Source organism: Aulostomus chinensis, chromosome 24, assembly GCF_037954235.1.
Source record: "Aulostomus chinensis isolate RoL2024-O1b breed Wild chromosome 24, RoL_Achi_v1.0, whole genome shotgun sequence".
In the NCBI taxonomy this organism is placed as follows: Eukaryota; Metazoa; Chordata; class Actinopteri; order Syngnathiformes; family Aulostomidae; genus Aulostomus; species Aulostomus chinensis.
This window is the reverse complement of record NC_141343.1, coordinates 3,259,675-3,287,457: the sequence shown is the minus strand read 5'-3', so window position 1 is coordinate 3,287,457 and position 27,783 is coordinate 3,259,675. Positions and strand designations below refer to the sequence as shown.

Genomic DNA, 27,783 nt, shown 5'->3' with positions numbered 1-27,783 from the left:
AAATGCATCAGATCAAACTCATATTGTGCCTTTTTGCTGTTCCTCTGCTTTGATTTTATATCTTTCAGTTTCTTTATTGACTCACTTTACAAACTGAACAAAGTAGTTTTGTCACAGGTCACCAGCATAGTTTCCTCCTGGGGAAGATCTTCTTCTACGACTTCCAACCTCTTCATGACTTCCTTCTTGGAGCAGTTGATAATAAACATTGCTGGATGAGATATGAACGTGTCAGTTTGCTAAATCTTGCAAAATCCTACATTCTTATTGAGAAACACTATCAGTGGGCGCTCTACCGCCCTCCACTGGCCAGCTGCCTCTGTCTCTGACACACTTGGACCGACTGGTGACAAAAACAAGAGCAATCACACGCCTCCATGTCAATAACATGCATAAACATGTGTGCGCAGACGGAGGCTAAGAGAAACACTTGTGTGCTCACAGTCACGCTCTGCTGGGAACTGGCCTGGTTTCTCTTTCGCCAGCATCCACACACAAACACACACAGCGTACAGTGTGGCAACACACTCAGCTTGAGACTTCATAAAAAAAAAAGCTCAAGTACACACACACACACACACACTCACACACACACTCACAGGGAGCAGGAGAATGACAAGGTCTGCACCCACTGAACCTCTGAACGCACGGACGACATCCTGAGAGATGGAGGGTGGAAACAGATGGCACATTAATTATATTCAGTTTTGATAAAGAGTCCGTCAGCAGTGCTACTTACTCTGAGAGTTTGTATATTCTGCTGGCACTGGTACCGGTCCCAGTGCTGGTACTGGCACTGGTACCGGTCCCAGTGCCGGTACTGGCACTGGTACCGGTCCCAGTGCCGGTACTGGTCCTCTTGCCAACATCAGCACACTAGTTTATACTCTCTTGGTTTGTGTCACTGAGCCAGCTCGCGTCATGGTCACCTTCTTCCTCCTCTGGTGTAGTAGACACACAAAAATAAATCGCATGAGTTTTTTTGTAATACTGACTAAATGTTTACTCTTTTTTTCCTCATATGTAAAATGAACATTGCATTCCTGTAAGCCGACTATTTTCAGACCTTTTACACACATGGAAAGTGCCTTTCTGTTCTGTATTCCTCTCTAAACACTTATTCAACCTGCTGGCTCGCTCCACGTTGGCTGTTGTGTCCTCCAGTCAAAGGAGATAGAATTGCTCCTTCTGTGGATTCCCAGGGTTTATCCCAACAGCTGAGTGTCTGGAATCATGTGAGGACATCTGACCATGGTGTTCGTCCTTTTTTTATGGGTTTATGTTGTTTCCCTCCAGTTCTTCTGCGTGTACTTGGATGCAACCGATGATGTTTCTGTTTCCTTGAACATCGTCCAAGTGCTGCCACTGTTTTGTTTTTTTTTTTCCAAAGAATTAATTCTCTTTTCCACTGTGAACATCAGAGACAATAGATTCAATTTTCCTGTGGAGTGATTCGATTTTGTTTCCCACAGATTTCACTTAATGTTCAACTGATACCAGCATCAACGGTGTTTTCCGTCTGTTTTTTGCGGAATACGGTGGAGCCGGTCATCACGTTCCTGTGCGAATTGTTCTTTCTTCCCTCCGTCTCTTGTCTTCAGCAGCGTGGCTGATTTGTTTGTCTGATTTTAACAGGTGAGTCAGTTCTCTGCAGTCCGTCGGAAGTAGAAACGCGTCCTGTTCTTGTTTTCACACACATCCAGTATTTCTGCTGGATCTTCATCACAGTGCAGTTTTGGGCACAGCTTTTCATTCCCTCGCATTATTAGTTCATTCATTTCCATCCATCCATCCATTTTCTACCTCTTATCCTGTTAAGGGTCACAGGGGGGTGGAGCCTATCCCAGCAGCCTTCCCCCTGGACGGGTCACCAGTCCATGGCAGGGCCAACTCATAGAGACAGACAACCATTGGCTCTCCCAGCCACGCCTACGGTCAATTTAGAGTCTGGATTAACCTGGTCCCTCTTGATGTCTTTGGACTGTGGAGGAAGCTGGAGTACCAGAGAGAACCCAGCAGGAACAGGGAGAACATGGAGACTCACCCAGAAAGACCCGTGCTGCAGCCGGGGCTCCACCCACAACCTTCTTGCTGTGAGGGGACAGTGCTGACCACTGCTCCACTGGGCCACGTTATTTCATTTCATACTTGATAATTCATTGATTACATTTGTTGCTTATTAATTACATCGTTACATGTGTGGTGAGTGGAGAACCAGGGTGGACAGGGACGTGATGACTGTCAGCAGATACCGCTTCATCAGACGCTTAGATGATGAAGCAACGCAGTAAATAAGTCATTTATGAGGCAAAGAAAAACGTTACTTTTTCAATATCGCACGGTGGTTTTCTGTACGTAAACAAAAATGTTAAGACTATATGCACATTTTTTTACACGGGTAATATCACGGCATAACGGCAAAAACTGCAATAGGGTGCACGTGTGGTGTTGGAGCGCAGCTGACGAGGTCCTCCTCGCCTTTGACTGTCCTCTGAAACACACAAGACAACAGCAGCATCATTAACACGCTGCTGAACACAATGTCAGACGCGAACGCTTCAAAGAGGAAGACACGCTGATTTTAAGGAAACAAACAAAAGGATGAGGATAGATTAGGGACACCGAGCTTCATTCAGACGATTGTTCACATGGCAGTTGTTTCCCTGCTCAGAGATCCCGTCCTCCCACACAAGCACACACTAACCCACGCTGAGAGGGGTCCTGACCAGTATGAGGGCATAAAATCTGAATATTTTCACAGATAATTTGCCTGTCACAGCCAGGCAATAGCAATAACAACTTTAGAGAGAGAAAAGAGCTCCAAAAGAAAGCGAGAGGAGAGTGCAGTAAATCTCCTGAGTGGTGTTTGTGCTGAAGAAAAAAAAGGACTTTCCAGAGAATGTTTCTCATATCCTATCCGCCTCTCGCCCGTGGCCGCTGGGATGGGCTCCAGCCCCCCGCGACCCTTAACAGGAATAAGCGGAAGACAATGGATGGATGGATGGATGTTTCTCATATCCCTTTTTTCTCCCACGTCCAAATCCCTCTCCCCCTCCCCTTGTATCCCTGTGCCTGACCCTTTAGAAAGCGCTCAGTGTGGTGGGCAGCATGATTGCGGCGTCTGCTTGCAGCAGCAGTGACATCCAGAGTGAGCTGCGCCGCAGCTGTTCCAGTCGACACGCGTTTAGGCGGCGGCGGAGGGGGAGCGTGCTGCCTGGCTAACAGGCCAACAGGCCACAATCACAAATGTGTGTCCTATACATTATTCAGACGCTTCAGGCCACCCACATCATTTCTCTGGACAATATACACACACACACACACACACACACACACACGACTGATACACAATAATTACTCTGCCGCCAAGCAAACACACATTCACACATTAGAAGCACAGTTTGTCATCCAGCAGCCGAACTGCTCACATCCAAATCATAAAGTCACAGATGCATGCGCTTCTGCAGACACATGCAAATCATAACGACAAGTGTAGCACAACAAAGCTGCAGAGTGCGTTGCTTCTATTAGCGTCATTTCATGGCTGTCTGACAGCACATAAAAGACTCATCTCTGCTTCATTGTGACTGCTGGATGGATGCAAAACCCCCAAACCAAAGTAACCAAAGTGGGCGCCCGCTAGTTCCTCACAGGCGCTAGCACATTGACATGTGTGAAGTGGGAGAGTTTGTCTTAGCATTATGCACGCAACATGTCTATGTGTTGTGTGCATATTTGCGTGTGTGTGTGTGAGAGAGAGAGAGAGAGAGAGAGAGAGAGAGAGAGATGGATAGAAAAGGAGGCAGTCTTCTCTCTAGTGTCAGCCTTTGATCAGTATCCCTGTGTGTGTGTGTGTGTGTGTGTGTGTGTGTGTGTGTGTGTGTGTGTGTGTGTGCGTGTGTGTGTGTGTGTGTGTCTGTGTCTTTTGGTGTCTGTGTGATCCAACCCCTGGTGTCTTGGAGGCAGATGAAACACTGTGTCTCTATCCGGGACTCACAGGACACCCACTATCCTTCTCTCCTTTCTCCTTTATTCTTGCGCTCTCTCTCTCTCTCTCTCTCTCTCTCTCTCGCTATCTCTCTCTCACCATCTCTCTCTCTTTCTCTCTCTCTCACCCATTCCTCTCCACAGCCATTTTAAAGACTATTCATGCAGAGCTTCACTTTCATCTTGCGTCGCAGTGTTTTAACCAGCTCTTCAGTTTTGTCGAGCCTTTTATCAGATTATAGAGGAAGGGGAGGACGGGTGAAGTGGCCTGCTGTCGCACCGTCAGATGGGTGCAGCGAGGAATCGGCCGCCAAGACAACAGCTCTGCCTGTAACAAGATCACGTCTGGCGTCATGTGTACCGTATATGTGTTGGTGTAAGGACGGCGACTGAAGAGCAACCACATAGCAACCGATGCTTCAGAAACGTCCAGTAGAAAAACTCTGTTTCCATTTGTTGAAGGTCTGGACTTTGCCAACAAAATGTTCTCAAGAAACTATGTTGACATCAACATATTTGCTCTGTGTTGCATTAATTAGCTTACTTAATGACCATATTAGCATAATTGGTTATGTTTTATATATCATGGTGATTACAGTAGGGCATTAGGCAGCTTATTTCCCTCTTGTTTGTGCTCGGCTTAATTAATGCAACCAAACATGCAGCCCATTGGTGTGTGTTTGGGGTGTTTAAGGAGTAAATACACGCCGTGCTGACGGGTACGTGTTTTTGTTTCACGGACCATTTGTGACGATAACTGTCGATGGAGAGTGACCCACTGTAGCGGGGTACGTTTTTGGGTAAAGCTACTAGTGCTGTGGCTGATGTTGGAGGGGCTGGGCTTGGGGTTGTGTTACATCACCAAACCTCGCACGATCATAAGGTGATGTCCCCCTTTGGAGTGCAGTGCCCGAACCTTGACATCACAAAACCCGTCAGAGATGCCAAGTTTTTGAGAGTCGCCGCACACTAAGATGGCTCTCTTTTTATGGATGTTTTTAATCTAAATGTAGCAGCTCTTGTGTTTCGCCACAACAGATCCAACTGTATACACGTGTTTCACCTCCACCGCATAGACTTAATGGATGACCTTTCCCAAGCACCTGCCTTTAATAAAGCTCTAATTAGGAGTCCCATTAGGGTCTGAGAGGCTGCCAGTTAATAAGTACTTAAATGGAAAAGATTTACTTCTTTGGTGGAACAATCGAAGATCCTCAGCACTAATCAGGAGAGGCAAATGTCGGATAAAAACAGAGAAGCTATGAATGCAGAGCCGTGATGAATAAACAACAACTCCCAGGACCCTACAGTGTCGTCACACAAGGCCGGTGTGAGGTCCAGCCATCGTTAAATTGGTGAATTAAACATCGTAGGAGTATAAATAGTTGAAGAGGTAAGACCTTTAGGTTAAATGAGTCTGTCTCGAACTTAAAAGCAACTTCATGCAGAAACTAAAGTGAATTGGGAACAAACCCAATAACCGCTGGAACCGTCAAATAACGGATATTCTTGTTGATAAGGGTGCTGGAGGTCCGTTCATGCCCAGATGAATATCTCCGCAGCTCTCAGGTGTGTCTCTCTGGTCAGGTGAATATTCGGATGTGGAGTAGAACCTTAGATAACAGCGTGATAGCAATGATTCCATCCACAGAGGAACCGCCGGATCATTGACTGACTCCTGGACTACAACTGGTGGGTCTGTGGGGCTTAAAGCGAAAAAATCAGAGTAACATTTTCTTTGTTGTTTATTCAAAAAAACAATAAACAAGCATAATTTCAGCAAGTGCGTCATCACATGGGATCCAGTTAGGGGGTGCGATTCGGCGTGCAGGCTGCTGTACGTAAGTGGCTTTGAGTTTAAGTTCCTGCTCAGTGGTATTAGAGGGAGAAAATGTCATTAAGTGAGGAGCAGAAAAAGCATTTTCTCCCCTCGCTCCCTCTGCTGTGTACCGTCTGTCACCCTGTGCTGATGAAGCTCGGTGTTGCAAACACATTCTCGGCAGTTTTGCTCTCAGTCAGACGCTGATTTACAGGCCAGACTAGGGAACATTTGCCAGACAGGTACTGAAGGTACTGACAGTGACATCATTCTTCTCCCTGCTTCCCCTCCCCTCTCTTCATGCTTTCCCTCATTCTGTCCTCACCTACTCTAATCCCTTCTCCTCTCTTGCTGTCAATCCCTCCCTCCCTCCCCCGACATTCATCTCTGTTTCTACCAGGCTTTCTCAGTACCGGCGATCAGTCGGCCAAGGGGAACTACGGCCTGCTGGACCAGATTCAGGCCCTGCGTTGGCTCAACGAGAATATTGGACACTTCGGCGGAGACCCGGAAAGGATAACGATCTTCGGCTCTGGAGCTGGGGCATCCTGCGTCAACCTCCTCATCCTCTCACACCACTCAGAGGGTAAAGGAAAAGCCGTCATTGGCTGATTTACTGTGATTTGTTTTGCTTGCTCATTGCAACATCCATTCATGTTGGCTGGTCCTGCCAGAGCTAGAATATCATAGAATATCTCTGATGAGTTCTGCATAGCATGTATTCACTCTTGTAAATCACTCAAAGCCTCGTATTCCTCAACTCTTACATTGTGGCTGCTTCCGTGAAATTTAGCTGGCTGAGGGTTTTGTGCTTAATTTAGGACATTCCCAAATTCATATTTAAACACCGTCTCTGTTGCAGAGCTGTTGTATTTTACCACGCTAGTTTTATCCACCTGTGCCTGAGAAAATGTTCACCCGACTCGTCTGTCCTCCAAAGAAAACCTGACTTTTCCTTTGAACTGCAGAATTTGAGCAGTCATGTCTATGGAGGATAAATGACAGGGGAGCTCCAGCATTACCCCACATTACCTGACTTGGCAAGCGTGCTAGTTCTGTTGATGGTCGGCTGCTCTGCTGCAGCGAGGCTTTACCTCCACTGAAAACCTACATCCATCTGACCTCCTGCTCCCCATTACCAACAACACACCCCGAGGGCTACGTGTTAACACTGCACCACCAAAAGAGAGCGGCCTCCGGACCAATCGACTTTGATCTGAATTAAGATCAGTGTAGCTGATGACCCACAGCCAAACGGTCACGCACTCCTCGCCTTTGATCACGCCGTTCTTGAAGCTGTCCTCCGCCGATCGTAACACTGCTCGAGGACCCTCAATAGCCCTCTCATCTCTTCATTTTCCGTCTCACACACACAAACCGTAAAGGACATAAACACACAGGGATGAAGTGGTGGGTGAAAAGAAAGCAATAAATTAAAGAGAGCATGTTCACACAAGAGGCTGCACGGTGGTGCAGTGGTCAGCACTGTGGCCTCACAGCAAGAAGGTTCCAGGTTCGAGTCCCGGCTCCAGCACAGGATCTTTCTGTGTGAGTCTCCATGTTCTCCCTGTTCCTGTGTGGGTTCTCTCTGGTACTCCAGCTTCCTCCACAGTCCAAAGACATCAAGAGAGGACGAGGCTGATTGATACTCTAAATTGACCGTAGGTGTGGCTGGGAGAGCCAATGGTTGTCTGTCTCTATGTGTTGGCCCTGCCATGGACTGGTGACCTGTCCAGGGTGAACCCCGCCTCTCGCCCGTAGATGCTGGGATAGGCTCCAGCCCCCCCCCCCCCCCCCGCGACCCTTACTAGTAAGGAATAAGCGGAAGATGACGATGGATGTTCACACAAGAACGTGTGTGTGTGTGTCTGTTTGCGTGTGCGTGCATGCAGCCACCTGACACCTCTCTAATTTTAACTCACCTGGTCAGTGTGTCCACTCACGGAGCCTCATGTTACTACTACCATGTCTCAGCCCCTGGTATTAACACAGGCGCACCCAGCCCTCGCCCCAGCAGGCTCTAGACAGCTGAGTAGCTACATGACTCTGGTCAAACTGTCCTGCTATACCTTCAGCATCCACAGGGAGGAGTGTGTCGTTGTGGCTTTTATACCTCAAAGGTTGTTGACTCCTTCAAAACTTTTTTGGGGGGGTTTTCGGGGGGGATAAAAATCAAACCCAAATTTCTCCAGTTTGCGTGGAATTTTCTTGCTACTTTTAAAATTCTAATTTCATGACTTAGCACAGTTAAGTCTAACATCACCTGAGCAAATAACATCTGCCAGAGCAAGCAGAACGTATCCGATTTGTCTGGCAACCGGGCTACTTGGGAACGGGCTTCTATCCAAAGCTTTATTCTGCATTTTTGTAGCTGATGGGAATTGAAAACAAGCCAGTGAGTACCATAAAATACTCAGGACATAACAAGATGGAGAGGTGACTGCTGAGCGGAACTGCAACATTTCCATAAGTTACTCTTTTGCACTTTACTGTATGTTTAGCTAAAAGCTTCCTGACTTTGTGTACATGAGAGTACATTCTAGGAGGTATTCCCTTTACTACAGTAATATTATTCAAAGATGGATGGATATGTTAATAGTTGCCAGAAATGTATTTTTAGGGAGCCCCACTTTTAGACGCGGAGAGGTCTGTATTAACCCCTTGTCTCTTGTTTCTGACAACTAACCCCCCCCCCCGACCATTCACTGCTTAACTGTCATCACCCCATCGTCGTCATCACCATCCTTGTCTCCATCAGAATCTGTAACATCATCCCTGTAGACGCCATCTGTCTGTCACGCTCCCTCTCTCCTGCCAGTGATCGCAGGTAAGGAGTCTGTCATCCTCACCCGTAAGAGACACCAATCATGTCAACAGCACAGCATCACTACAAATCAAAGCAGACAGCAGCGGCTTACAGGATGGATGGCAACGTGGAAACGGCAGACAGGATGGAGGGTGGGGTTGTAGTACCTAATATGATGAAGAGTGGGAAGCAGAAGCGAGGGAAGGAGGACAGACAGGTAATAATGCTGCAGGTGGATAAAAGGAAATGCTCTGACATGGCGAAGGAACCAAAACGATGACCACAGGAAGGAAAGATGCGCTTAGGGAGTGACAAAGAAACTGTATCCCTCGGTGCAGACACGTAGGTGTAGCAGTTTCCGAGCTACTTCTCAATATATAATTGATTTCCCAGGGAAAAGGGCTCTGCAGTTCTGCTTAATAATTAACTGACCAATCTTCAGCCCAGGAGAGGGAAGAGAAGAAATAAGGAGCACGAGAGGAAAGGAGTGATTCAGGCGGCCCGTTAACGAGCCACTTGAGTGGCCGGAACAGCACAGGACAGGCTGAACTAAAGAATCAGGGAGAGAGAAGGAAAATGAGGGACAGCTAGACATAAAGAGAAGGAACAGACGGCGGTAAAAAAAAAAAAAGAAGAGTCGATTTGACATCACAGATAGTCCCTGTCAGTTTTGAGCTGCACCACCATACATATGTGATGTCTTGGACAAGTAGCTCCATCCTGTAGCTGCCAACTTTGCTCTTGATGGAATGATAAGATGAAAAAAAACACAGTTGGCAGTTTGTTTTTAAATGAAAGGAAGCTCTATGATGTGAAAAAGGGAAACTGGATAAGGAAGACGTGAACCCTCCGTGAACTTGTACTCACTGTGCAGACCTGCGTAATGTCTGTAAAAGGGCTGCAAATTGAGGTGGAAACACACAATTAAAAGAATCCGTCGAGGGTGCGAGGATCTCCTCTCCGCTGATACAGAAAGTCGTTTCCATCCAGCAACTTCTTGGTCTTTTCTCTCAGGGCTGTTCCACAGGGCCATCGCCCAGAGCGGGACGGCCATCTCCAGCTGGTCTGTCAACTACCAGCCCCTCAAGTACACCAAGATCCTGGCCAGGAAGGTGGGCTGCACCTACACAGAGACCGCTGACCTAGTAGACTGTCTGAGGCGTAAGAACTTTAGAGAGCTGGTGGACCAGGACATCCAGCCGGCCCGCTACCACATTGCCTTCGGTCCTGTTGTGGACGGAGACGTGGTGCCAGACGATCCTGAGATCCTCATGCAGCAGGTGAGCCTCTGGATGTTGTTGGCTCTGGATTTTTATTGTGCACCTGAAGTAGCTTGTATCAGTAGGTGCGAGCTTTCCACCGGACGAAGACTAAAAATCGGCAGTGTTATTGATGATTTTCATTCGATTTCTATTTCTTGGCACGAATTAAATCCATGTTTCCCCACCTGTTTCCTTGGAGTGCCCCCTTCTTGCATGTGAAAGTAAAACAGAACAGATGATGCTTTGTGCACCCCCTTGTGGTCTGAGACTGGACCCCAGGTTGGGAACCACTTATTTAGACTGATGTATTTTCATATCCCGCCCTAAAATATGATATCATTTTATTGGAGTAATGTTAACAGATTCAAAACAGTCGGTCACAAGTCAAGAAAATGGGTGGCATCATTTTGTATTTCCTCATTTCTATTGTTAAATGTTGCACTTTTACACATTTACATTTCGTGTAGAAGCTTTTTCCTGCTCAGGTTTTGCGTTTCTGTGTGTGACTCACATTTGAATGCGGTATGCGGACTCAAGTGCATGATGGATGAAAATTAAATCGGCGTAGCACAAAGGGATACTGTAATTTCGAGACTGAGTAAGGCCGCTTACTTGTAAAAGTAAGTGAAGCCTATATGTCACAAACTATACACATTGAACACACCATAATCTCACAGATGAAAACACCCATCAGTGTTTTCTTGGGCAGAATTTGTTAATGTTGGCATTTTAGTCTGAAAGTGCTCTTCTGGTACTGAATGGGTTCTTCCCTTTCGGCACCACTAGGGAGAGTTCCTCAACTACGATATCCTGATAGGAGTCAATCAGGGGGAAGGGCTGAAGTTTGTGGATGACAGTGAGGACAGCGACGGCATCTCAGCCGCAGCATTTGACTACACCATCTCCAACTTCGTTGATAACCTCTATGGATACCCCGAAGGTATGAAAAGTCCACGATAGCATCCAGTTACAACTCACTGGTGTCCACATCAGTAAAGAATATCGCAGAGGTCTTTATTAAAGTACGAAGGAGGATTAATTACAAATGGGAGGAGAAGGAATTCCTCCCTTTTCATTATGTGCTTGGAGAAAAAGTCAAAATGTCATAAACTACATTGATTATGAGCTAAAAGAGAAGCTTTTGTGCTTCTTTGTTACTGAGGCTGATTTTGGAGTTCAGTTTCACTGGTTCACCTGTGCGGGGTACATTTTACAGGCAGTTTTATATGTGCTGTTTGATCTTAGTCTCAAATGGTCGACTTCATCTCCAAATGTCAAGTTTATTCTTGGCATTTTGTCCATATTCTCCAAATGCACAATGAAAAAAAGAATCTTCGTTCAGGTTTACTAAAGAGATCAGCTCTCGCTGTGGTGGGTCTGTGCTTTTGCCTTTGAGGCTCTGTGGGTACTGATGTTCTCTCTCATCATGCACAAGTCAACCAGTTCCCAATCACAGCGCTGTGGTTTCCAACTGATCTGACCGTGAATGCCTCACAGCAGGTCCACAGTCATAATACAGGCACATTTGGATAAGGCAGTCACGCTCCTGCTCGTGTGCCTGTCTCTCACTTTGCTCTCCGACAGGCACATTTCTCTTTTTGCCATTTGTGTCACTCAAGGTGTACTTTACTTCCCTCTGTATATCTGTCTGTCAGCCATGCATACAAACACAGGTATTTTTCTGTGTTATTTGAGTTCATATTTAGCAATGTGCACTTGTATTTTCCTCTCATTTACTCTTGCATACTACAACTATTGACTTTTCCTTAGCATGGCTTTAACTTAATTAATTTCTATGTTTCTCCTTATCGCCGGCTGCTCTTTATTCTACAGGTAAAGACATCCTGAGGGAAACCATTAAGTTCATGTACACAGACTGGGCCGACAGGGATAATGGTGACATGCGGAGGAAGACCCTGCTAGCTCTGTTTACAGACCACCAGTGGGTGGCTCCAGCTGTGGCCACCGCCAAACTCCACGCCGAGTTCCAATCGCCAGTTTACTTTTACACATTCTACCACCACTGCCAGACAGAGACCCGACCTGAATGGGCAGATGCAGCCCACGGAGATGAGATACCGTATGTGTTTGGTGTGCCCATGATCGGTGCAACAGACCTGTTCCCATGCAACTTCTCTAAGAATGATGTGATGCTGAGTGCTGTTGTGATGACCTACTGGACCAACTTTGCTAAGACTGGGTAAGCCTCACTGAGGTGTCACATTGTCTGTTCATGACGGGGCTGCAGAGGGAACCAGGTAGAGTCGTGTCTCTTTAGAATGTCTTTCACAGGGTTCTTCTTTCCTTAGAGTTTATCAGATTATTTTTAGCATTTGACTCCATTTGAAGTCCTGTAACTAAAATAGTCCCTCTGTCCTTCACTAGGGACCCCAACCTGCCAGTTCCTCAGGACACCAAATTCATTCATACCAAGCCCAACCGATTCGAAGAAGTCATCTGGACCAAGTTCAACTCCAAGGACAAGCAGTATCTTCACATTGGTTTGAAACCTCGTGTCAGAGACAACTACAGGGCCAACAAGGTGGCTTTCTGGTTGGAATTAGTCCCCCATCTCCACAGTCTACACGATGAGCTCTTCCCAACCACCACTCGCTCACCACCAGGCCCTGGCCCTGGCACACACAGACCTTGGCCCAGACCACCAGGTCCTCGCACCACACGCCATCCCTACCCTACAGACCCGGAGCCAGAAGGTTCAGAGCGTCCACATCAGAATCTTTTCCCTGGAGACACACGTGACTACTCCACTGAGCTGAGTGTGACAGTCGCTGTAGGGGCATCACTTCTCTTCCTCAACATCCTGGCCTTTGCTGCCCTTTACTACAAGCGTGACAAGAGGCATGAGATGCGCCGCCATCGGCTGTCTCCTCAGCGAGGTGGCCCAGCCAATGACCTGGCTCACAGCCAGGAGGAGGAGATCATGTCTCTGCAGATGAAGCACTCAGAGCATGACGCTCACCACGACATGGAGCCCCTACGGCCCCATGACATCCTACGGCCCGCCTGCCCGCCTGACTACACGCTGGCACTGCGCCGTGCCCCAGACGACGTACCTCTGATGACACCCAATACCATCACCATGATCCCCAGTACCATCACCAGCATGCAGCCTCTCCATGCCTTTAACACCTTCCCCACCACTGGCCACAACAACACCCTGCCACACCCCCACTCCACCACCAGGGTATAGTAGGGACTGGCCCAACATAGCGCCACCTAAAGACCAGGAAGCCTGGCTTGTGCTAGTGATCTAGATGGGAGGCCTCTGGATGTGGGCCTTTGTTCTATTCTGTTATTCTCTTGTTCCTCAAAAAAAAAAAAAAAACAACCACCACAACAACTCTGCACCTCCTCCGTCATGGGCTGTCGAACTTTAGCAGCCCCTTCCACAGGTGGTGTGTGGAGAAGCAACTGAACTGCAAGGCAGCAGATGACCAGTTTGGGGGATACTTCGGTCTTTCAAAGATACTGTTTTCAAAGAGGGTCTGATGTTTCCAGACCAAAGCCCCCCGCCATTTGCTGAAGGGACGAATGCCTATCGCCTTTTCGCTGTTTTCCTTTTCTTCTTTTTTTTTTTTTTACTTTGGTGTCAGCTCTCTTCTCTCTCTCCCTTGTGTTTTGTCCACATATATCATTCTCTTTTCTACATCTGCATTTTATTCCTGCTTTCGTCCCCTCATTCGACATATTATTCTCGTCTCATCTCCCGCTCCCCTTCGCTCTGAGGATTTATAAACTCCTGAGCTATAGGAGGGAATGTGGAGTACAAGCTTACAACGATGAAAACGTGAATATCTGATACCTTCATTCTACCAGCATTCTTGGTGCCAAGTATGTACTTCTGTGTTTGCATTCTCATCAAGGGGAAATGCTAAAGAAAATTCTAGAGTATTCCTATTTACTGTCAACTAACAGATGCCGTGTGTTCTCATGACAAAGTGCCAAACTGGCCCTGGATTGTGTCTTCTTTTTTTTCATCTTGTTACTTTTGGGGATTTTTTTTTTTTACGCATTTGTTTAATTGTTGTTTTTTTTGTGGATTTTTTTTTTTTTTTTTGCTGAAAATCTAGATAGAGAAATGATATTATATATAGTTATATATAAATGTGTACAAAGGAGAAAGTATATAAATGGGTTTTCTCAGTTGGGATCTATGCATGAATTATTTTTAAAGATGAAGATGGGTGGGTTTGGGGGGGGTGGGGGGTGGGGGGACACTGTATCAATGCACGTTTCCCAAATCTCGGTCTTTGTTTGACATCCCAGACCAAGAACATGGCAGAAAATCCTAAACGAACCCATCCAATCCTCCTTGCCTCCCAACACTGATTTAGAAAAAAAACAATTGCCACACAAATCAAAGACCTGACAGTCAAAGCAACATCTGTGAACATCATTTCATCCTCTCATTTATGACGTTGTTTAGAGGTATTTCTCCAGCCCGGTGATGCAACCAACCGTAAGCTTATCATTTGACAGTAGCTACTTCTTCTTTCCATCTGATGATTTTCATTCTTTAGCGTACATAAGACGCCAAATCTGTTGTTGTTGTTGTTGCTGTTGTTGTTGTTGTTGTTGTAGCTCGCCTGTGCGGAATTATTTTTGTATTTCAACAGAGAAATAAAGCAGAAACAGGCAGCTTCTGCTCTTTTACATAAACTTTCCTAATCCTGTCTGCACCCCTATTTCCAGCACATGCATATTCTGATTGACGTGTGTGTGTGTGTGTGTGTGTGTGTGTGTGTGTGTGTGTGTGAGTGATCAGAAATTGCTTCACATGGGCATAGGTGTGCACTAATTAGGCAGCAAAGAGATAGAGAAACAGACAGGCAGGTTCATCCTCTTGATAAAACCTCCGACTCTGAAATGAGCTTCCTCCTGCTGCGAACCCAAACACCCCCTGTCCTGATCACCATCATTTACTCGCTCCTCTCTTCGCTCTCCGTCAGCTTTGCATCCACCCATACTGACATCAACCGTGACCAAACAACACCAAACTTACCTGACTCCACTGTGTCAGCATCAGTTTTTCCTCATTTTCTGACCTCCGTTCAGCTCTGTGATTATCCTCATCTTCAATGGATGTTTTGCCAAGATTTTTTTTTTTTCCAAATTATTAGCTCACTGGTTGTAAATTAAACTCTAAGCACACTGGGTAACTTAACGGCACGCCTACATGGAGCTGGTGGGTGAGAAGGGGACTTGGATCACCTGAACAGGGTAGTAGAGGCTGTTTCTGATTCTGGTCCTCTCTCTGGTGAGGATGTGGAGGTCCACAGCTCAGCAACGCCCCCATCTGATTCTTGCAAACAGGGATCTCAAAACACCACTCATGGATGAAACCTATTAGTACAGTATTTTAACTGCATTCATGTGCTGTTGTTTGAGCCCACAGGGACACAAGGTAGCCTACATCTAATATGGGAGAAGTTAGTCACTGGTGCTGTCTTTGCTTGTGCTCTAGCTTTAGCCTGTTTGTTTTCTATTTTATTACTGCCCTACAGGGCTGGTGGGGGAGGGCTCTATCTCTCTGCTCTCTTTTTAAGCCGATTGAAAAGGGAAATGTGCACAATGTAAAACACAAAACAGCTGAATTGGATATGCTGGTGGATGAATACCGTGGAAACAGATGACGGACAGTGGCTCAAGAGAATATGGACGCCATGGAAAAAGACTCTGGCAGGATAAATGGGAAAAGACTCACAGCCTTAACTGTAGAAATCAGATCAAATGAAGGGATGAAGTGATGGAGAGCAAACAAGGACATCCAAAGGCATGGCCGTCTTTCTATCCACCGTGTTTGCCAGGAGTACTTTTACTAATCTATTTTATGGAGGATGTGATCAGTGTCTCACTCCTGTGAGTTAGAGGCAGCGAGGGGCCATGAGGTAAACATCACGACGTCAGCGGAGGTGGAAAACAGCTACAGTTTCATTTGGTCTGTTCTTTTTCCTTGTCTATTTTCTAAGATAACACTGGAGGGCGCCATCGTGTCAGATGAACTGCCCATGTTGAGGAAATTGAAGTGAAAAGAAAAAACACCAAGCTGGGTGTCAGGACAAACAAGAATCAAAACTGTACATTTTTAAGTGTAAGAATCAAAAAACAGAATATTTGTAAATATTAAGTTTCTTGTTTTTTCTTTCTTTTTTGAGTGAATGAATGAATGAAATGCTTATTTTGTGACAACAGAGGACAACAGGTGCAAAGACGTGGACACAAGCTCGAGGGTTAAGCCTCAGCGGTGATTCAAACAAAAGCTTACGGCCAAACACGTTTCACGAAACTGGACGATTTTATTTTCATTCCTTTAATTGTTCTTTCGTCGCTTGTGATCATGTGGGCATCCTGTAGCATCGAGACTCCTTACCAGAAAATTCACTGTAGCAGAAGTTAACTTTGGCTTTTACTCATTTCCAATAAATATAATGTTTTAAATGTTTTGAACATCTGTTCTGGTTGTGTAGTGGAACGCTCAACTGCCCTTTGTGTTTCTCCTCTTGATGTTCCTGTTTTAGCGAACTTTTACTCTGAAATATATCTCTGGATTTGAAAATATTCTGTCAGATGGAAACATCCTTGAGGCGAGAAGCACTGATACAAACCAGCTTTGCCTTTTTGCCAGCTAACTAATGTAACGGTGGTGGACGTGGCCAGCCATTCACGGTCAGAACTTCTAAACTGAGACCAGGCAAGTGCAGTCAATTCAGGGTTGGCTCGCTTCACATGTAGCAGGGTTTACATGTAGCCACTTAGTCACACGCGGGATGGACATGAGGGCTTTGATACCATAAGATGCCTCATACACAGTGACATCACACCGATGGCTCGGCTTTACACTTTGGAGGTTGTGTTGACCTTCCAGTTGTGTGATGTATCCTGTTTTTAACAGTCTAGAGGTGGATAAATGTTGAGTATGTGTGTGGAATAGCAGATTAGCCCAGGTGTGTGTTAACACACACTGTCAACTTTATACAGTGACTCATTACAAGCCTTGGGACTCGCGTAGTTGGGTCTTGTTGCAACACACCTGAAAACTGCAGTACGTCGAACAAAATGAGCTGATTAGGTTTCATGTCACCATGGTTGCTTAGACATTCTGCTGATAGCCTCCACGCAAACCTTCAGCTTGATCTCCATTGAAAAGTTGCACCTGTTGTCTTATTTTTACATTCTTCGTTCAATTCAGAAACCCAAGACTTTGAGATGAAGAAAAATGTCAAATAATGGAATTTTAAAAAAAAGATGATATTTAAAAAATAAAAAAAAAGTAAAGTAAAACTATATAAATAAATGAGGTGATGATATTTCTGTTTACTTTACTAGGAGTTATTATACACTGTATGCTGTGATTCTGATCTGGGAAACATTAAAGACATTCATAGCCAGTCTGCCAATTATTTGTCTTTATTGAATCAGTGGAAAGTCAAGTGTGCATCCTTCCCAAATCACATGAGAGACCCCCCCCAACAATTCTTTATGTCTTTATCATTTCTTAACAGTACAAGACAAATGAAAAGCCCTATTTTGAATCATTATATCAAAATTGTTGGTCCTCCAATCAAAACAACATAAAAACACAAACAGCAGAAATGCCAAAAACCTCAAATGGTATTTGTTTTTAACAGTAGAACACATTAACGAAAAGGTAAAGCGATATTTCTAATGAATGGACTCAACTCTTCAATATTTTTTTATGATTTGTGTGCCTCTGGACGTGTACTTCCGCAACCTCAAAATAAGAAAGCTTTGAGTGCCATTCCGCTCAACGAATCTCAGCAGAAATGTATTGAAACACCTCTGCTTAAGGGACAAAACACAACAATTTTGATGTGTTTGGAACTCTTCATCTGACTGCTCTACCTCAGTTGGTGTTAAAGGACTCTTTCAGGCTTGCCTCTGCCTGCTTACGTGTGATCAGCCCCCAAGTCAGGGGAATATCAGCAGGCTTTGCTCCATATGCTTTGGCAAATTTCTTGTTGTAAGTTGCCATTACATACTTCCAGTAGTCTGATGCCTCCAGGCTTCCATCCGGAGGGATTTTCCAGTTCGGGAAAATTTCTTTGTAAGACTTGTATGGATGAAATTCAAAATTTGTTTCAAGACAGCGAAACCTTCTCTCAGTGACCACAAGAGAAGAACAAATGTCAGTGACAAGTTTTTGTGAGTCAATGAACCTGTAGCAACCCAGACCATTTGAGCGATGTAGTGACGCCCAGTGCTCAGTATGCGCATTTCCTCCAGCATCACAAGGTGCAGCACAGAATGGACACTGTTTACCACATCCGATCACTTTTGTGAAAAGCTCGTTCTGGGGTTTGACGTGAAGCTTGAATAATTTCGTCTGGATGTCGGTTTGTTGAAACTTCTGTCTTACAAGTGTACTCATATCATCCACAGACGCTGTGAGCGCAGGAGCAAACTCTCCAGGGTTGGCATTATTCAGGATCATGAAAGCACCAAGAGCGTGCTGAGAAATGACAAGTTTATCACCAAGTTCTTTGCAGACATCGTCAACAAATGTCTTTAGGTCGCCACCCTCCTGTTTTTTGGCCTTAATGATTGCATTATTTATGCTGTTGACGCAGGAGTGAAGATGCTTTTCCTCAAAGTCAAACATTCTCTCATTTGAGAAATGAGTCAAGATTTCGTCAAGGATCCATTTCTTTACGTACACCTCGTAAGAAGAAACATAACTCAAATACTTATCGAAATTGTTCTTGTTGAGTAAATCCAGTAAAACTGAATACTGGAAGAATATCCGCGTGCTGAACTGCTGGAGTGTCAGCATTTCCCCGATGATATCAGGACCCAAGGAACGGTAGACAAAGTCTTCGACCGCAGGTTTCAAGCATTGGTTGGTGAATTCTTCTGCCTTCTTCTGGCACTGGTCCTGTTTAAGGAATACGTCCTTAAAATCTGCCCGAAACTTCTCTTTGTTCTGATTCAGACATCTGTAAGGATCATTCACTTGAATAAAATCTTCGTGCATTTTCTGAAACGCTCCGGCCGCAAATCCACAGATGTGCTGTTTTAGTGAAACTTCAAAGTCAATATCTGCAATCAGATCTTTGTTGCACTGGAGCCTTGCATCAATCATGTGGAGGATCTCCTGGATGTAAGTGTCATGGTAGTTACCCTTCATTTCCACTTTTTCACTTACAAACTGTGTGCAAGCTGCTATGATGCTGTCAGCCATTTTCTGTACAGCCATTGTGTGATCTTGAAAGTTCAACATCACTTTGATTTTGTTTTTGAAGCGGTTTATCAATCCTTCAGCTGTATATTTGAACTCCAAAGTTCCACAATTTTTCAGATTCTTTTGCCTAAAAAGTTCATTGGCATGACTGCCTTTGCACTGTAGATTAACTCTCAAGTAGTGTTCCACACTGTTGTAAATGTTGTCGATGTTTGTCCTGGATGTGGACAGTTCCTTCACAGTTTCGTTCCACATCCGATCAAACTCTGTGTCTAGCTCCCTGTCCGTCATCTCAACTTTGGTCTTCCGGCACTCCTCAATTAGGTCACACACCCGCACTTCTAATTCATCGGTGTGTTTCTTCTTGATTCTATCAACTTCTGTCATTCCCTGTTTGATTTGTGCTGTTGCTGTGAGCTGATAATGTACATTGTTCTCGATATCTCTACGAAGCATTTTCACGCTGTTTGCAAATTCCTGTTTGTATCCTTCAACTAGAAACACATGGCCCTCTGTTTGCTTGAAGTATTGTGTCAGATTGTCAAGAAGCTTTGTCTCCCAACCAGTCACCACTGCGCAAGCTTCGCTTTTCAACTGCGCCAGAAGTTCCTTAATGTTTGACATCTCAGATTTCCCAGCAGCTGTACCAAAATTGGAGATAGTGGTTTCAGCCTTGGTCACCCAAGTGTACATGGCCTTTTTAAAGTCCCATTCCCATTTGTTATATTCGGTGCACAGGCTCATGTATGCATCTGCTACAAGGCTGTTTCTGAAGCTGAAGATGAAGTTTTCATGCTTCACGGCATTCCACAGGCTTGACATCCACTCTGTGAAGCCCAAAATGTTGTTAGCAGATGACCCGCAATGTCCCAGTACTTGGACTATGTTTTTCTTCAGCTCAAAAACAGCCTCACTGTACCCTGCACTGACTGGTGCCATCGGTGGCACTCCATTCCAGAGTCCAGGAATGTACCAGTTGCCAGTCTCTGGATTGTATTCCATCACATCAGTGAAACTCTTGTTTTCCTCCTTCTTTTCCATTTTGGCCGCTGCCTGGGTCATCTCATTTAACTGCTCCAAGAGCAGTTTCCTGTCTCTCAAGTTTTTCTCGTGGGCTGACACATCTGACACGTTCTGGTGGACAAACTGACATTTCGGCTTCTTGCCAACTTCTTTCATCCTGAGAAAAGCATGCACGACTATTTGGAGGATGTCCTTCATTTCTGTTGAGTTCTCCATTGCAATATTGATAATGGTGATATCACTCAGTCCCACAACAAGTGTTGCAAGCTCATTGTCATGCTCATGACTGTCATCTAGTTGTGCAAGCTCTGGGGACTTCAGGCCCTCAGTGTCAATGATCACCATAAAGTCGCAGTTGAGTTCTTTCTTGACATCCTCACTGATTCTGATGAGCAGCATGAAGGCCCCTCGTGTGCATCGACCACTGCTGACGGCAAACTGCACTCCAAACATTGTGTTAAGGAGAGTGGACTTCCCTGTGCTCTGAACTCCAAGAACTGTGACTACCAATATTTTGTTTTGAGGAGACACCAAGTGATTGAGCTCAGACAGAACATCACTCACCCATCTGAGAGGTATGTTGGATGCATCTCCATCTACAAGCTCAAGGGGAAATCCATCAAGCAACAATTCTGCACACAGTTTCGGAAGGTGCTTTAATTGTTGACGGGCTGGGTCTTTTTCAGGAAGGGAAAGCGAAGCTTCGTAGGTCTGACCCATTTCACGGAAAAAGTGTTCAGTCCCCAGTGAGCTGTTGGAAAGTTGTCGGTCGATGTCTTTGATTTCCTCTTTGTTCTCTGAACTCTTGGACTTCTTTTTGTACTGCTCCCTGAGGCCAGACAATTTTTCTCGAGACAGATTATCGAGATTCATTCGCATCCATTTCAGGAAGTAACATCTCTCGATCCCTGGGCTTGATATTGCATTGATGAAGCAGGTTATACCACTTGACATTTCATATGAGTTCTGCTTGTCACGAAGATTTTTTCTCTGTACCTGCAGATCAGATTTGTAGTTTTCTACGCTTTCTGACCCAACTTTGCGAAGCCGAAATTCTTCCTTCTCCAAGCAAGTCAGTTCCTTCCATATTTTCCCTTGCCGAGGAAGCTGGTGGAGCTTGTATTTGAGGGTGTCTTGAATTCCTGCAGTGATTCCATCTGCATTTGTTTTGGCCATTTGGCACTCTGGAGAGTCTTCATCAACCAAGATTCCCAGTTCATGAGCAATAACAGCCATCTGCTCAATTTGCATCCTCTTATTCATTGAGTTCTCCACTACATCCTTGACTGTTTCCCTCAAATTCCTGACAAAGTCTGCATCATTCATGCGCTTAGTCTTCAAAACAATGTTGCTGTTCGTCAAGCCTAATTCAGTTGCTACTTTTTCTAAATCATCCATGGAGAACTCCCTACTTTGATGGTTACCCACTAAGAAAATCTGCGCTTTTTGCCGTTGGTTGGTCAGTAACTTGCACCCAGATTTTAGATCATCAAAGAACACAAAAACTGCTGCAGATGTCTGACACAAAAAAGAGTACTGTGTCTCAAACTCAGCAATGTTCCCACGAAGGTTAGCAACAGCGACGGCCTCGTTGAAAATATCCATGTTTTTGTTTCCACAAGGAAGATACCAGGTAATTTCAGTCAGTCCATCTGATATTCTCCTTGGACTGTCACCACACTCCATATCGTGGTGAACAAAGGTGTCATGGTACTGCTGAGAGTTACTCAGAAGCTTGTTGAGAATCTCTGACTTTGACAAGGAGCACTCACCCAGTCTCACGAAAGATATCAGTGGAAGCTCAGAGAGCACTATTCTCTCTTCAACAAAGCTCTTGGATTCCGAGTGTGACTGAGGTCTGTACTTTTTGACAATGTCTCTCATGGCCCACAGCATGAGTGTGCATTGTTTTGAGTCACAATTAGGAAGCAGCAGAGGTACAGAAAACTGACACATAGACATTTTGAGTGCCATTTCCTGCTGTACAAATCCATCAGAACACAGAAAGAGAGCTGTGATTATGTCAAGAGGGTTCAACGTGTCACCTGAGGTTGAAGCATCAACTAGATTCTTCAGGTCTAACTTTGTGTTCCCTGATGGAGCTTCACAGTGCGACTCACAAGCTGGTGTACATTTCACACTCCTTCCCGTCACATTAACCATCATTAATTTTTTTAGAAAATACCATGGTAGATCTGAAATGCAGGTGACAGTTTCATCAGTGATGGTTCTCTCACCAATCTGAAGTATTTTGCTCAAGGATAGCTTTGCTGGGTAGTACTGCTCCAAGTCCATAACTTCCAACAAGTTCTCCATGTCTGTTTCTGTGGACATAAAGACAATAATTACAAACTTATTTCATGCTTATTGAACTTAATAATCAATTAAGAAGTCCCTGTGAATATTTCTCTATCTTTTCTTCAGTCAACACCAAGTATCAAGCACTCTTTGGGTGAAAGGGTGACCTGTGTCTGCTAAACATAGATTGAATCAAAGTGTGGATCTACCCTGATGTCATATCTTGGTTTCTGGACTCAAGGAAATACAGAAATACTCAAAATAATGAGGTGAGGCAGCATGGTGGTGCAGTGGTCAGCACTTTCATCTCACAGCAAGAATGTTCTGGGGTTGAATCCCAGCTGGAGCACAGGGTCTTTCTGTGTGAGTCTGCATGTTCTCCCTGTTCCTGCTGGGTTCTCTCTGGTACTCCAGCTTCCTCCACAGTCCAAAGACATCAAGAGGGACCAGGTTAATCCAGACTCTAAATTGACCGTAGGTGTGACTGGGAGAGCCAATGGTTGTCTGTCTCTATGTGTTGGCCCTGCCATGGACTGGTGACCCGTCTAGGGTGAACCCTGCCTCTCAACCGAAGGCTGCTGGGATAGGCTCCCCCTGTGACCCTTAACAGGAAAAGCGGTAGAAAATGGATGGCTAGATGGACAATGAAGTGATTCTGACATTCTTTATGCATGAAAACTAACAGATTACAATCCATGACCTACAACATGTAAGCTGGATCAAATGGAGACTCTAAATAGCCTCCAGGTGTGAATGTGAGTGTGTCGGCCTCCATGTGACAGCCCTGTGCTGGACTATTAGGAATCACACAGCTAATTTATCCTCATAGCACCAAAGCCTACATTCAGATGTTCAGATATAACAGAAGAAATTTAACGTTTCACCAATGATTGGGAAAAAAAGCCTTCAGGAGTCAGAGTCTTAAGTGTTCTCCCTTCAAGTTCTGCAGTTGGTCCGCCTCTGCTTAAATAGCTCTTGCAGCAAATAGCAGCATCTTGTGGCAGATAGCGGTACTGCTCATTTAAGCAGCCCTACGTTGTGTGTTTGTTGACAATACGTACTCATCTAACAATGAAATATCAAAAGGAAAGCAGTGGAGAAAAAAAATGACTAAGCAAAGTTTCTCCTATGAACTGGACTGCTTTTGAATGTGGACAAATGTACTAATGTAAAGAAAGATGACCTGCTCTAAAAATAACCAGAGCAGTAAGTTAACCAGTAAGCTACAGGGGTGGTGAGAGGTTAAACATGTTTCTATGTTTACTGTCCCATGGAAAAATAACAAGTGATCAACATTTGCTGCTAAGATTCACACATCAGCCGATCAGGTGGAGTGAATCATACGACATGCTGGGAAAAGTGAAACAAGGACTGCATCCATGCTCACATGCAGCACCCACACACCTGCTGTAACACAGGCACACTTCAGAATAAAAAGGGTCCTGAGATCTTCATAGAAATTTGGAGTCTTGCTAAACTGTGGGCTTTCATACTGACAAATGCCAAAAAAAAACCTCAAATCATGGCCCGACATTCTTGCCATATTCTGCCTGATCACATCTAACGAATTTAAATGAGTATGGTGGAATTTTTGAGGTCATTTCTAAAACAAAGATGTCTTTTATACCTGTGTGTAGCAGGACGTCTGTGCTGCACTCACTAGAACAAGTTGTTATTAATTTCTTGCAGGATTTGCTCCCACATGTGAGCCACGTGACGCAACACATTTCCTGCATGTGATCACGTATGTGGCCACATGCAGGACAGGAATATAATAAGAGTTGTGCCCTTCTACCCAAATAGCAATACACTGTATTGTCTGTCCTTCACTCACTGGTGCGTGCAGAAGTTACGGCTGGTTTGCTCCGTCTCCCATTCTTCAGTTGTGCTGAAACTTGGAGGGTGTAACACACCCCTGGCCTCAGGCTTCTAAAGGTGAGGCTGTTTGCTGTTGTGAACTGTTGCACTCTGTACTCCGCACAGGAACAAGTGGCGACATAGCGCTCCACTTCGCCAGCAGGGGTGTCCCAGCGTAGGGACACTGACTCGCTGCTGAGCTGAGTCACCGTAATCGTGCCAGGAGGGAGAGGCTCTGTAGGAATCATAGACGAACAAATCACGCTTTTTTTTTTCCCTACAGCATCATTAAGCAATATCACTCCAACTTAAAGTGCGGTGTAGATGTACCTGTGTAAACAGAGACAGAGGCTGCTTCGCTTTGCTTTCCATTCTCTGCTCTCCTTGTGATGTAGAAAGTATACACAGTCCCAGGATGCAGTCCTTCAATATCTACAGTGGTGGAGTCTGCCATGATCACACTGCCTCTCTGTGTGTCACATGAGTAATCTATATTAAGTCTGTAATTATCAGATGAGGCAGTGGGCGCCAGGCCAAGACTAACAGTCTCACAGCCAGCACGTAAAACCGTTACTTCTGGCGGAGGAACACCTGCCATGAAGGAAGAGAAAAAAAACTCTCAGGAACTCCTAAACACTGTTGTGTGGATTTAGTACTCCGACATCTGCAGTTACACTTACAGTCAGAGGGTGGTGCTGTTGGACAGTTTCCTTCCTGGCAGTTGGATTCAAGGAAGTCATCTGACGCATCAAAAAAATCCTAGATAAGTGAGAAAAAGTGTTTAATGAAGTGCAACGTTTATTCCAGCCTGGAAGTGGAATGAAGTTTTATTGTTTGTATTTGGACTACTTTCCATCAACTACTTTTACCTCATCTCCTGAGTCCTCCATTTTGGCTCTTCTCTTCGCTTGTCTCTTTAGAACTGCTTCTCACTGAACAAATTGGTAAATGAAACTCAGAATTGACTAAAATATGCTGCAAATATTCTTAAAATATAGACGATTACTGCAGAAATCAGCATTGAAGAAGACCTCATAAAGATCAGGGAATACAACATAGACAGGCGATTTAATACTAACAGTAATACTGTTGAACGTCTTCCATGAGTGCATTAATGTTAATGAAGTGAAGGCAGATAAATAGGAGTTACTCTCAACATGAGACAAATAAAACATTAAAAAATCATTGTGACGTACCTCTGTTCGTGAGACCGGGGCGGATTTCACCTGACAAGACGCCACCCTCTCTTGTCCCTCGATTACTCAGGAGTTTCCAGCCCTCTCGTCCTCTTCATACCCAATTAATTTGCGATGGACAGGGAGCTTCAAATGTGGTGTCACGCGTTCCTAACAAATGGCGGTGCCACATGTCAGACCTCTCCTTTTATTCTGCTGGTGCAGGACTTTCAGTTTCACTTTGCAGAAACAGAGTTGTTGCAGGTAAAAGAAACTTAACTGGATTCACAAGCGCAATACATTTTAAGAACCCTCGTTATTTCGTCTTAATATCCGAGGGTTCTCACACACTTGACCCTGTCTGATAAATACGGCATTGACTTCACATATTGTCGTGGGTAGCCTCAGGACGAACTTTGCCCTGTTTGCTACCATAAAGGCTTAAGATACGGCGGTGGTGAAAAGACTGTCGTTTAGAAAGAGTGTGTGTGTGTGTGTGTGTGTGTGTGTGTGTGTGTGTGTGTGTGTGTGTGTGTGTGTGTGTATCAACCAGGAGTGCACACTCCTTCCAAGTTCGAAGCGAAGTAAAATCTGGTCAACTGGACGTAAATTTATCTTGAAGACGTTTCACCTCTCATCCGAGAGGCTTCTTCAGTTCTAGTGAAGAGTGTGGAAACTACAGCTTATAAACCTATGTGGGAGTGGTCAGTGCTATTGTGGTGGAAACGACCCTCCCGAGGCCAGGTGAGTCTCGGTAGGGTCGTTTCCACCACAATAGCACTGACCACTCCCACATAGGTTTATAAGCTGGAGTTTCCACACTCTTCACTAGAACTGAAGAAGCCTCTCGGATGAGAGGTGAAACGTCTTCAAGATAAACTTACGTCCAGTTGACCAGATTTTACTTCGCTTCGATCTACGATGACCTGGATGAATGAGAACCTACACAGACATCCTTCCAAGTTCCTATCAACGAGGTCCATGCAGGAAGTTGGCTTTTCCCACGAACGCACAGGGCGGAAATTTCCCTGCAAGATTTTAACGGCAAAAGGTTCGAATTTAACCTGAACGATTTCGTTTGAAACTCAACTTCATCCGAGCAGAAAAAGTCCAACAGGGTTTTCTGCCATCAACCCTGGAGGGCAACTGCTCCATGTGACCATTATAAGTCTGGCTGCCAGTTTGATTAACAGTTCTGATACATTCAATCTTAATGCAAAATTAGGCTGATAAAAGTACATATGAAGATATATATATATATATATATATATATATATATACATAAACAGAAACTTAGAAGCTTAGTTTATTAAATAGTGCAAATAAATTGCATTCATATGTAAATAATACAGTGGATATTGTCATCAGTAAAACATTGATATCAGATGTTTTATTTACAATTCCCACACAACAGTTGTTATTGTTAATTATGTGACGGTTGGTAGATGATTTCTTGATCATTCTAGCCTCAAAGGGCAGTATTATGCTTAAACAGTGGCCACTTGCCAAAGCAAAAAACAAAACTAACTGAACTAATTAACTTAACTTACATTTTCATTTAATGTGTAGTCAAAAATCTTACATTTTCCCCAAAGCTAAGACTCCATAACCCCAATAAATCTTTAGAGTTTTACTACTATCAGGAAAATTCATTGCCATTCCACAAGGTTCTCGTCCAATTAAAACATTGCTCATGACTCCAGTGAGTGGAACCGCAGATATGAGCTTGCAGCAGGAGATAAAACACACCCACACACTGCAGCTGTGCTACTAGCCTGAGAGCTAACGATATGCTAGCAAGATTCAAAGTTAGTGCAGCAGATGAAGGGTAAATATTAGAGTTGACAGTCTGTTTGCCAGCAAGATTACCTCACTAACCAGACATGTTACTGTCACCCAAGTAATATCAAGATTTTTATAAACAAATTAGTCGATATTCATTGTCTTCTTTAAAACATGATGTTGCCATGGATCTGAGAATAAATATGTGGGATATTTTCTGAGTATGAATGATTAAAAAGTATTATTTTCTATCAAAATAAGAGTGGAAAAAAGACTAAAACTTTGACAAAACTTCACTTTGTGATGATCTAAACTGGGAATGGGAGTATGATGACTTGTCTGTAAACGTAGTAGACACTGCACCTCTAATCTTTCCTTTCATTGTAGATGTGAGAATGTCCGACTTTAAGCTGATTTTTCGACGGTAACTCGCTGAGCTGGTGTTTTTCTTTCTTCTTCCAGTTCTCTTGGAGTCTGACGAATATCTCGGTGGATTACGAGTCCATGCTAGATGTAAGCAAGACAGAAAGACGTGGATTCGTAGAGGTCCTCAC

General features: G+C 44.6%; 2 protein-coding genes across 5 annotated transcripts in view; one reads left to right on the top strand and one right to left on the bottom strand.

Moving 5' to 3' along the window:
- The window catches only part of nlgn2a (neuroligin 2a), a 182,304-nt gene extending 168,235 nt beyond the window's left edge, over positions 1 to 14,069 (top strand). For all 3 annotated transcript variants that reach the window (XM_086196886.1, XM_086196887.1, XM_086196885.1), the window contains 5 exons: positions 6,207 to 6,392; positions 9,627 to 9,892; positions 10,661 to 10,814; positions 11,708 to 12,074; positions 12,260 to 14,069. In XM_086196886.1, the coding sequence (XP_086053012.1) occupies positions 6,207 to 6,392; positions 9,627 to 9,892; positions 10,661 to 10,814; positions 11,708 to 12,074; positions 12,260 to 13,085 (1,799 nt within the window). In that variant the 3' untranslated portion in view covers positions 13,086 to 14,069. The remainder of the gene's footprint in view (positions 1 to 6,206; positions 6,393 to 9,626; positions 9,893 to 10,660; positions 10,815 to 11,707; positions 12,075 to 12,259) is intronic.
- Positions 14,070 to 17,286: 3,217 nt separating this feature from the next.
- Positions 17,287 to 27,181, bottom strand: LOC147238401 (interferon-induced very large GTPase 1). 2 transcript variants are annotated; one of them, XM_086196881.1, is made up of 7 exons: positions 27,030 to 27,181; positions 25,469 to 25,618; positions 25,142 to 25,204; positions 24,953 to 25,031; positions 24,603 to 24,863; positions 24,250 to 24,507; positions 17,287 to 22,441 (listed from the first exon to the last, which is right to left on the bottom strand). In XM_086196881.1, the coding sequence occupies exons 3-7, from the start codon at positions 25,160 to 25,162 to the stop codon at positions 17,760 to 17,762; spliced, it is 5,301 nt and encodes a 1,766-aa protein (XP_086053007.1). In that variant the 5' UTR covers positions 25,163 to 25,204; positions 25,469 to 25,618; positions 27,030 to 27,181; the 3' UTR covers positions 17,287 to 17,759. The 2 variants fall into 2 exon arrangements, with proteins under 2 accessions (XP_086053007.1, XP_086053008.1); XM_086196882.1 differs by lacking the exon at positions 27,030 to 27,181 and adding an exon at positions 26,394 to 26,412.
- Positions 27,182 to 27,783: the final 602 nt, after the last annotated feature.

What these genes read in the sequence shown, in the direction of transcription:
- LOC147238401 (XM_086196881.1), bottom strand. Translation starts at nt 25,162, where the DNA reads ATGGAGGACTCAGGAGATGAG. An exon ending in TGGAGGACTCAGGAGATGAG is followed by an intron (nt 25,032 to 25,141) that starts GTAAAAGTAGTT and finishes TCACTTATCTAG; the next exon opens with GATTTTTTTGATGCGTCAGA. An exon ending in CTCTGTCTCTGTTTACACAG is followed by an intron (nt 24,508 to 24,602) that starts GTACATCTACAC and finishes TGATTCCTACAG; the next exon opens with AGCCTCTCCCTCCTGGCACG.